This window comes from Pocillopora damicornis, chromosome 4, assembly GCF_964200805.1.
Source record: "Pocillopora damicornis chromosome 4, jaPocDami1.2, whole genome shotgun sequence".
Lineage (NCBI taxonomy): Eukaryota > Metazoa > Cnidaria > Anthozoa > Scleractinia > Pocilloporidae > Pocillopora > Pocillopora damicornis.
This window is the reverse complement of record NC_142673.1, coordinates 13,202,672-13,213,863: the sequence shown is the minus strand read 5'-3', so window position 1 is coordinate 13,213,863 and position 11,192 is coordinate 13,202,672. Positions and strand designations below refer to the sequence as shown.

The window sequence follows — 11,192 nt, the reverse complement described above, 5'->3', positions numbered from 1 at the left end:
GCGACTATTTTATTCCTACAACTGATTAGCCTCATATCGATAGTATTTTTGTAAACAATCCTGAACAAGTGAAAATACAGTGGACATTAACAATTATCTCGTTCAGTTTTGCATTATTAGCTTCGTTAGGGAACATTATACTCAGTTTCAAACAACCAATGAGTTTGTGGGTTTCAATAACCCACAGTTTTAAGTGGAAATTTTAATTTTGACTTTTCTCACTCTACCCACGCTCATATGGACTTCAAAACATTAGCGAAATCAACCATGACTTTACCCAGTATTCTGGAGGCACACTTCTGCGGGGAATAAATATACAAACGAATTACCTACAACTCCAAACTCTTTCAACAATTTCTTAATCTAATGTAAAGCATCCAACTCATTCTTCTTTTTTCAACCCATCATTCTAGCCTGCAGAGCAGGCGTAATTTAGGCTAGCCAGTGCTAAGTAATTTCATAACAAATATTATGTCTGCCATCTTTGATTTTAATGGCAGCGGAAGGCTGGGGAGAGGAAAAATTTATACCAAGGGGGCGGTCGACGGTCAAACTGCAAATTAAAAATGGCCGGTGGAACAAACGATCGCGAGTTTTTAGCGTTAGGTTGCACTAACAAGACGCCTGCACTGCAGGCTACCCATCATTCCGGCTAAAAGTCAATTGGAACTTTTTTTCTTTCCAAACCATGCATCGCACAGCCTCTACTCCTGTCTCACGGGAGTATTGAATTATGAAAGTGATGTCTTAGGAAGCGTCTCAGCAAATATCTTAAATTTATTTGCTTTACTTAGACCACATTCAGCAAAACCAAAAACGCATACATTACCCACGTTCAAGGCAGGTGATGAAACGGAGACATAACAACAAACCAATAAATTTATTTTCTAACTTTAACATAATTTTTTGCAAAATTGATGTACATTGCACAGTACTGTACTTTATCAATAATGAGGATATACTTAACGTTCTCAGTATGGGCCTCGAGGAAAACACTCAACTCAACATGGAAGTGTTTGCATAGAAAATACCATTCAGAGAAATATAGACAAATGTCTTATTTATTGTGGTGTGTTTTTATATAGTGCGTAAAGGATACTTTTGATTCAGTATGTCATGCTATCCTACTTGACGAACTTAACCATTATGTACCATGCATTCTGCAAAATAACAAACGACTGGCTTTCAACCTGCAAGACCGGATTCAAACGTACAACACGTTTTGGTTCATATATCTCTGGAATAACCCTAGTGACTTGTGGTGAATCATACACAAGCTTCCGCATTAAGCCCGTTGTTGTTATTATTGCTATCGTAGACAAGTATCATGATTTACATTTTTATCCAGAAGTTCATATTTCAGAGGTTTTATACGCTTCCCTTACCATGATTTTGACCGCCCTTTGTGTTTTTCGAGGTCAGAATTTTCCAAGCCATTACTTAAAAGACGCCCTCTTGCTGAAAAGGAACGGCGTTTCTTTGACTTTCGTCTATATAATCTTGATCTTTGACAAACTCCTTGGATCAAATGCGCCCTAATTGTTGATTTCTTGCGACGTTCGAAAAAACAGTATCCACAAGCCCATGCGTAGTTTGCATCGAGTAAAGACTTCTTCCTCCTGGTTTTCTTTTCTTGTTTAGTGGTTGCACTCTCTCCAGTAGTTCGCTTTCTCACCAGCTTTAGCAAACCACTAAGCTCAGGTTGTTCCACAATGCAACTGATCTCTGATTTCTGACCGAAATATGATGCAAGCTAAAAATGCAACAAACGCATTCGATCATCAGCTTTTGCAAACTAATGAACAACTGAAACTTTAAGAATTATTTTCATGCTCTATAAAAACAAATTAAAAAAAGCTTAAGTTTTCAAAATTTTTCTATAGTTTTCCGTCAGTACACACACCCTTAGTGCTTTCCGGCCTTTGAAAACACTCAACAGTCAAGCATCTTTTTGCATTATCCCCTTCCCCACAGAAGAACAAAACAAACAAAAACAAACAAACCAAAAATTAAATGAGGTTTTCTTAAACATGAAATGACACAATATATCGACTTTAAAGTAAACACATCTTCGAGGCCAAAGTTTGTTTTCCATCATCGCGGGGTGTTCCCTGGTATAGGTAACCAAAATAGGGATTGTCAACCGAAATTCAACAAGTTTGATGAAGGGTTTCGGAATCATATTAAGATTTTTTAATGTTTCCTGACCGATGTCTTAGCTATGAATTTTTGCGTTAACAATTAACATAATTAACATAATTTAACAGTATGTTAACATAATTTTGGTAACAAGAAATAAACTTTTGATTCGTAAGTGAAAAGTGTCTCTGGTTCCACCAGGTTTCCCTTCCAGGTTTCTATTTCTAATTCAGAAGTAACTCAAGGTACAAGTGTTGTTGCAACTATTGTCCTTAAAACTTTTAAGCTAAATGAATTATGTAATCAAGGCTTACACTTGGAACCGTTCAATTTTCTCTACATTTCGAACATGCAAACTGTTAGACCATGGTTCAAATGGTTCGAAATTTTCCCAAAAATAATGATTAAATATAGAAATTGAAAATGAAATTTTTTCTTGAGCCATAAAGTTGCCTTCTCTTGTAAGGAAATCCTATTGCCTATTGATACCTTTCACTTCTTACCGTGGGTCTCTGTAGAACTGTGTTTGGTTGCAGAATTATTCTTTCATGTGCTAGAGGGCTTAGCACTGAGCTTGAGTCATTCACATTGTTCGAAGAAGCTATCGACCACCAGTCATCTGTTTCATCGAGTTTAAAACACAATAGATTGTGAGTCAACAGATTATCGTCGTTATCATCCGCCATTGCTCTTGTGTCTTGCATTTGCCTGAAATGATCTGAAAAAGTGCATGGACCGGAGAGATTTACACAGGTAGCTATGTTATTACTTAAATCAACCTCCCAATTATGGTATTGCGGACTCAGTATTATGGAGAAATTTATATTTCACTTCAACTTCCCCAATTATTTCATAATGCATTATCCAAAGAGTAAAGTGTAGCTTCCGCAAATCGCGATCACCTGGATACGCTTAGCAAAGAGATCACTAGTATAAGGAAAAAAATGGTTGAAGCCAATCTATTACAAACAAGTGGCCTTAGCTTCTAGGACCTTTTTCATCTTTCTAGAAGGTCACAAATAGACATTACAACCGAGGAGAAAAAGACAAAACGCTGGTTAATTTAGGGAATGTTTACAAGGAAAATAATTCTTCATGCAGTAAAGGAGACCAGCGAAGCATTGTCAAGTTCAAACTGAAGGAGTCAGGATTTGCTGTGTCTTTGGCTAAGGCCTCCCTTCCTGGCTACAACAAAGGTCAATTAAAATTTCCTTCGTGGTTGTTTCCTTCTCAGGTATGGTATATTAGTAAAAGATCACTGTGAAATATCAGTAAAACGGGTTTTCTACTCATAGGTAATTGAAAAAATCTTCTCTTCAACCTACTCTTTTCCATTTCATTGCTTTCAAGGAATACATCATCATTAACATGATCATTGTCTGACGAAGTCTGGTTTGATCTCATAACATTGCAAATCAGGTTTTGCACTTTACCCACGCTGGAATAATCTGGCAATTGAAGAGAAAATATACCGATTAGTTTTTCTTGAGCTCACTGAAATGCATCACCACTGGTAAAAAAGCATGTTGGAATTTTTGTCTATGAATTTACGATAGAATGGGGTCAGGAACATCAACAATAAAATTGAAATTTTTGTAACGCTTTCTCTCATAGTAATAACTACTTTACAGCTCTAACTGATATACTTTGAAGAACACCTGTCCTAAGTTTGGGCCCCTAATTGTCATGAATAAAACTTGCAGTAGTATCAAAGTATCATGCACATTCTGACTCTAACAGCACCAGGTATATAGTACTTACTAGATTAACACTAATCATGTGATATATAGACAGTAGAGGATGCCAAATTGTTCAGTTACCTTGGATGTTTCTCTTGTAGTTCACTTTCGTCGTTACACGAAATGGTCGGGATGTCACACTTGCTGTCAGTCCAGAAACTAAATCTATCTTAAGAGTTACTTCCCATTTGTTCCGTTCAGTGACATCTGCCTTCTCCAACCAATAAAAATTGTCTCCATCTTGGTTCTTGTAGACTGAACCGAGATCTACAGAAATGACTTGTCGCTTCTTCTCCTTTTCCAAAATACTGACTGTAAGTTTAACAGCACCTGATTTTCGTTTGAAGTTAAACAAGGGTGTAATGCTCAGTGAACAAAGTATTTTTGCTGGAATGGCAAAAGAACTAAACAAAATTTTCAAGTCTCAGAAAAATATATGCATCTCATGAAATACACGTCAAATAATACTTATTCGGATCCAATTTCCAACAAATGCAAGAAAATATGATGATTCTTACTTCAGATCAATAAACCATATTCATTTGAGAGGTCTTCCAAAGCTAGCCCTGCCGAGAAATTGAATACCAATTTTCGCGGCCAATCATCCTAAAATTACAAAAAAATATCCGGCTTTGAATATGATTTCATGGTGAATAATCATTCTAGAATCTGCGTCTCGTGACCTTTGCTTTCTATGCTTTCAACCATATCTTATTAATCATGCAGAAATATTTTAATAAGTGCGTGATCATGCTCGAGCAAGTAATTATCTTTAAATTAATGAACACAATGTATTCTTTGAAAAGCCTTAAGGCTTCCGCAAACCCTTGCCAATATATCGAAGAAGTACGAGCATACATTTCACACGTAGGCGAACGAATCCTTAGCAATGTTTAGTGCAATGTTGCAATGTCGGTCGATGAAAAATTGATGGATTTATCAATAGATCGAGTGATATTGTCTTGATGTACTTTTTCAACGAGTGAGGAATAAGTATAAGAGTTACTGTTCTTCTTTGGTTGAAACAACATTATAATAATTTGAAAAGACCATAATCTATCCCTATTAAATCATGTTACTGATTTTTTCCGCAAAACTCAACTTAAGAGCAGTCCATTCTCTTCCACTATTTTTGTTCTTTGTATTCAAACATATTAAAGCCGCTGCTCCAAATCATTGAATCAGCGATGCATGTATCTTCTACAATGGCTTTTGTGGAAATGCAAGCGTAATCATTTCTCGTAAACAGCATAAGGGTATATACTTAGTGGAGTGGCCGAGGAATATATGATGTTTAAAATCTTACATATTAGCCATAAAATTGATCTTACCTCTATCGTCGTGGGTTCTCATGGCAGCTCTGGCGCACCTCTTTACAAATGCACATACTTCAGTGATTTCCAGGTCGGCGTGCACCTTTACCATTACTTTTGGGTTTTCAAGGCGATATTCCAGGCCTTTGGGTCCTTTCTTAGTTTTCTTTTCATAAACATCCCTGAGATCCAAAATTTGCACTTCCACAATGTCCTCATTGTTGTTGTTCACATGTCCAGTAGCCTTGGCTGCAGTGGACTTCTGAGGAGCATGAACGATCTTATTCATATTGCCTGAGGATTTTTAAAGAGTTGAAAGGTTTTTAATAGATTGGTGACTAGTTAACTATAGTTGATGTTTAGCTGAAGACTGATTTGGGGATGGAATTCTCCCTCATATTAATACTGTTTTTCTCTTCCAAATTAGCTAGGAGAGTTATGGAGAGTTCAATATGGGGTCTGATCTTATTATTTGATCCTCTGTTTGATTCAGAGCGTTTACTTAGGCAGAAAAAAAATAGTGATGTTAACGTAGTAAATAAGTTACTGCATATCATGTGAAAAGATCTATTGAAATTGATTGCAAAAGGAAATCAACTTAGTCAATTTAAGAATACTAAAGTTAATATAAACATATGGATACATTTACAAGTTAACAAACAAAAATTGAGTATGTCAAATCACAAACTACTTTTATCAATGTCAACAGATGTTAATGTCAAGCTAGAGTCGTGGGCAATAGGGTTTTCAATCACAGAAATGGTTTTCCTAAAACCTTTTAGGTTTTCCCAAAAGGCATGGCTCTCAACTGAATTGATAGATCATTGGAAATGGAGCTGGCTCTTCTGTTAAGCAAGTAACCTGTATAGTGCTTTAGATACAGGGCAAATGAGTTCAAATTTCGAGCTCTTTTTTCTGTTGCATATATTGTGAAGAGACTTTACATAATATTTTATGAAGAAAGTTTAAAATATGACTAGTGTAAATTTATCATAAGCTTGGTAGTCACAACTTTTTTTGTTGTGTCTAAATTATAGAGTTCCAATTGGTCTTGCTCCTTGCTTCACACTTTGGGACAGAGGAATCTTTAGTGATCAATGTGGCAACTCGGATTTATGAAGCTTGAGGATATTCTTATAAGTAAGAGGACATCAGAAGAGAAATTTAGTACACCGAAACACTTGTGAGGATGCCTTTGAAGTAAATACATGCCTATAATAAAAGAAAGGGTTGATTCAAGCTCTTCTTCTCTTGGAAATTAGTGATCTCGAGTAAGGTAGAGTAGTTGGGGAAAGAAATATAGCTCTTATCTTAACAGGTTCAACAAAAACAAGATGAGGGTTTTAGCAGTTAAGCATCTGTTGCAACTGTTGCTATCGATTTTGAATCTTGACAGAGCCGACCGATTTATCGACTGATAATATAAATCTATTCTTTGTGAATGAGAAGGGGCGCAAGTCTTAGGCCGAGCTAAGGATACTTTTATTCGACTAAGCCTTTGAAGGATCAACAAATGTGTCTGTGACACTTACGAAAAGCTTTGCTCGCCGTTAAAGCAATGGTTCTGGCTCTCATTTAGGGAGTTCCATTTCACCGAATGGTGCGAGCTCTTTCAAAAATTTACTTTTATCTAGAAAATTTCTATCGCTTGCACGTTGTTGCGTAATTTTGCGATATAAATTTATTTAAGATATCGCGATAAGTTACTTCCCGAAAGGAAAACCTACGATCTAATCTGATCCAGTCTCTTCATTCAAAGGCTTCTGGGCTTCCATTGACGTCAGCCTCGCTAAATTTGTGACCTCGTCTACGGCGACAACATAAATAGAAAATGCCCTCGGCGCTCGGTGGATTCTTACTATCCACTCTTGTCTGCTTCTTCTCGACACTTCCTTATTGCAAATAAACTCATGTACTTATTTGCAATTTTCCTTTGCTACAAAACTTTATCATTACTAGACATTCGCCTTTTATATGAATGATCAATGATCTTTCAACCGGAAAATGTGACGTGCATCTGTTGTGTGAGTTAATAAACCTAAAGACGCACCAAATGCAGTTTTTCGATCATTCTTTGCAGCATGTGGTTCCTGGTCAAATTGAGCAATAAAAGTTATTTCTGATCACATTAGTTGGACTATCCAGCAACAGTTAATTCAACCGTGCCGTTACAGATGGGTTATTTATTATTTCTTTAAGAAAAGAAGAACAACAGAACCGTACGGCTCACCCATGCGTTCATGAATGATAAAGGTGTATTCATATTGCTGATATAAACTTGTAAGCAAGTGGCTTCAAGAGATGGAAATTACTTTCAAGGAGATTCATAAAGTTTTTTTGGGCCAAATTAAAACTATTTAAAGTTGAAAATCGAAAAATTTTTCCGAACAATTCTAGTCAGAGAAGTAAACAGTAGTCACCTTCCTATGACCGGCAATCCCACAAACTTGCATGTGGTGATTTCTTCAGCCGATGAGGCAGAACGTACCGTTTGACAAATTTGCCAATGACTTTTAAAATGACAAACTTACCTGAGAGATTCCATTTCGAGGGGTCGCTCGAGCTCGTCTTGGTCTTAAATTGCGTATAACTTTCTCGCGATTCAATCTTGTTTGAAAGATGCGCTGCATCATATGGAGAAAGGCCTGACAGTGAGCATCCTAGCTCAGACTGTATCATCTCGTCGATGTCATTTAGGGTTTCTTCCCAATCTGAATTAAACTGCATTGGGCTTAATTGCGCTTTCTGGTGCTTCCAGCTGTTGTGAGCTCTCTGAAAAGCTGTTTCCAGAAAGAACTCTTTGTATAAAATTCTTGGCTCGTTGATAGTTTCCATGGTTTTAAAGGGAGGATTTATTGCGGTCAGGCGGAGAATTTAAATTTATGGAGGAGGAGTTAACAACCGCTGATCCAGACCCTGACATTGCTGGTATTCACGTGCGAAGCGTTGTCACCGAGTCCTTGGTAAGAAACAGCTCGTTATTGCTAAATCGTCGAAGGACCAAGTTCGTAGGATACTCTGGAATTAGGCATGAAAACGGTTTGAAGCTGTTACTCGGAACTGTGATTTTATCAACTTAGTTCAAGCCAGACACGTGCGTCGGATTGTACAGAGTTCAAACACTTATAGGTACATGAAATGCATCTCTTGCTCTCAATAACATGACACTTGATCAATATTTTTAATACCGAGCAAGTTTGTTTCATTAGTGTGCGATTGAAATGTCCGAAATGCTCCTACACAATTACGGCGGGTGTTACCGGAAATTGTGCTTACCTGCTTACTCAAACAGATCAATTTACTGAGATTGATTATGGTCAACCCACGCGCTTTGTTTGGTAATCCTGTTCAGGTAAGTAATGTGGACCATTGATTACACGGTCTAATTTTGGCCATAATGCTGCGTTTGATGTGATCTTTGTCCATTTATTTATCGTGGGAAGGTAATCTTCAAATCGAATTGGTTGCGAAACTTGGCGGCTCAAACGATTATTACATTTGCAATCTTAGACGGTATGACGTTTCTTATCGGGAAACAATTGAGATAATTCGTCTCCGTTTACGACTCAAAACCTGACGTCGGCTTGCCGTAAAGTCACTTTCTAACGAGGCCGCAAGTTGACTTCCTATTGTGATTCATTGTTGAAAAATTATGACCTCTCCGTACATAATCTAGATGTTATTTACCATCACGCAACCCCGAGTGCAGGGTCTCAAGTATGGACCCTCTTTGGAAGATTAGTGACAGAAGGGTTTATTTATAGACTCTGATAGTTTTTGCTGCTCATGAATTGCCATTTGCTGCACCCGCTCCTCTGATGAAAACTCGGGCTAACATTGAAACATGAATAGAACTAAATAAACAATGTAACTATTTATTACACTCATACTGATCTATTTCAGTTATTTATAGCTACCAACGTAGTATGTACTTGACTCTTGACATCTTCAGCTAAAAATAATCTTTCATCCCTCCGTGTCTTATCAATCTTATTTCGGAAAATTGCGCAAGAAGTGTATTCGTTTAGTCCATTACAAAGGACTTTTTCACTAAACCTATGATCTTTTTATCGAGACCTTGTTAAACTTCTTGTTCAGACCCCACGTATAGACGTGATTATGAAGTGATCATACGTGCATGCCGCAAAATGTTTGTTTTGATTTTCAACTTACGATAAGAGAGACTATTTACATTTGCACGCTGCTTGAAACAATTACTTCTGTTCTGTTATTTCACAACTCCTTACTCCTACACATTCGCACGTCTCTTAGAGAGCGCCTCTGCCTTTTTTTTTTTTTTTTCAAATTTTGAGGCTATGGCAGATGTGTATCATAAAAAGTGTACCTCTGAGATGACCTAAGCCTCAAGTTTTTAAACCGTTAGTGAGTTGGAAGCCTTTGTTTTAAGCATAATTATTTTGTAATTCTCATGCACAAAGCGCAATTTTACAAGGAAGCAATTGAGTTTTTGAACTTACTGAAACAGACTATTCAGCTTTGTACCTCGTACTTTTAACTGAAGTGACAAGAATCGTTGAAACCTGTTTGGCAAAGTACAAAGTCATATTCTTTAGTAATGTTATAATATTAGAAACCAAGGATTAGGAGATGGGTTAAACTGGGTAATACCTGTGAGGTAAGCACATAAGAATTTCCTCCATTTTTTTTAATGAAAAAGATCACGAAAAAATGACCAAAAATGATATGCTAAACTAAAACCGTTATTGGGACACTGAGAAAACGAACATCAACCACAATAGATTATGTTTCAGCCTACGTTTTGGATACTTTTTTTTTTGCATGCTTTTAATCTGTTCGTTGTTTTGGGAAACAGCCCAGGAAAATTATTGTCCAGAAAGTATCCAGTCTTCATCGACTGGTTTCAGTGTACAAAATAAAATGGGTAAAGTGGCAATCAGAAATTTGACTGCGAAATGTTGAGGTTCTCAGTGGGTTCACTGTTAGCCGTAAAACGGCTAAAAATTGAGCTGTTAGTCGTGTTGACAAATGTTAACCTTAAGTCGTAAAAAAATTAAACTGAAAAATTTTTTTTGGCGACAACAAGAGAAAGATATTATTCGTGAGCCGTAAATCAGCCATCAGTTTTAACCATTAGCCGTAAAAGCCATCAACCCATTCAAACCCTCTATATTGCCTTTAGTTTGACTTCAATTATATTTCATTAACCTCTGGCGGGAACAGTAGACTTCTTTTGCCAGAAGCTCTAAGATTAGTTTCTCAGAAGTTCAACTAAGCTGAAAATGAATTTCAATGTGGTTGATCACTTTTCAAACTGACGAAAACTTGCCCGATTTGGCAGCCTGAGAACATGGTTGACAAGTTGAATCCCTCATGGTGCTTTGTGAAGTTTGACTGATCAGTAAAGTTTTGATGTCCCATTCTGTCGAATTCTGAATTAAAAAGTTAACGAATATCATTGCCAATGTGAAAGTAGCCTTTTACGGCGAAAACATCTCAGAGAAACTGGTTACGTTTGGGAAAAATTTGAGAGCCAAAACACGGCAAACAAATGTAACATAGTTTGGTGTGCATTTTCGAGAACATTTTAAAACAAACATCAAAAGGAATTTCTTGCAGAAGATTTTATTGCAATATTCAAAAGTGAAAATTTTTTAAGGAAAATGTTTATTGTGCATTTTATTGCAGACTTTGTCCTCTTTGCTCGAGCTAAAAGGGGGTCCACCTGCTTAACCCCAAACAAAAAAATCAGCTAATTTTTCTTCATTTCTAATATTTGTTATTTGAACTTAAAATTGCGAAAGCTTTGAGTTTCAAATATTTCCAAATTGTGCCCACAGACAAAAAAGTATGAATTCACAACTGTGTTCTAAAGTTACCAGTTGACCAATAAGAGTGCACGTACTATCTCGATTATTTCATAATAAAGATTTGATGCACGTAATTAAATCTGATTTGTAAGTAAGGCTTTATATACCCTAATAAATATGTGCAAAGTGACTGATGTGTCCGGGAATCCCAC

The 11,192-nt window shown here is 36.7% G+C and overlaps 1 protein-coding gene across 2 annotated transcripts; it reads right to left on the bottom strand.

Annotated features, from left to right (window-relative positions):
- Positions 1 to 861: 861 nt before the first annotated feature.
- LOC113666505 (uncharacterized) lies at positions 862 to 8,465 on the bottom strand. Of its 2 annotated transcripts, none has more exons than XM_089204709.1 (6): positions 7,723 to 8,465; positions 5,210 to 5,485; positions 3,960 to 4,208; positions 3,465 to 3,587; positions 2,643 to 2,857; positions 862 to 1,753 (listed from the first exon to the last, which is right to left on the bottom strand). In XM_089204709.1, the coding sequence occupies exons 1-6, from the start codon at positions 8,024 to 8,026 to the stop codon at positions 1,382 to 1,384; spliced, it is 1,539 nt and encodes a 512-aa protein (XP_089060835.1). In that variant the 5' UTR covers positions 8,027 to 8,465; the 3' UTR covers positions 862 to 1,381. The 2 variants fall into 2 exon arrangements, with proteins under 2 accessions (XP_089060835.1, XP_089060836.1); XM_089204710.1 differs by having other exon boundaries at positions 5,210 to 5,453; positions 7,723 to 8,003.
- Between the last annotated feature and the right edge of the window lie 2,727 nt (positions 8,466 to 11,192).

Coding starts and splice junctions, on each gene's coding strand:
- LOC113666505 (XM_089204709.1), bottom strand. CDS start 8,026: ATGGAAACTATCAACGAGCCAAGAATTTTATACAAAGAGTTCTTTCTG. Junction 4,209..5,209: donor GAGAACCCACGACGATAGAG/GTAAGATCAATT, acceptor AACGAAAATCAG/GTGCTGTTAAACTTACAGTC. Junction 3,588..3,959: donor CTACAAGAGAAACATCCAAG/GTAACTGAACAA, acceptor TTCAATTGCCAG/ATTATTCCAGCGTGGGTAAA.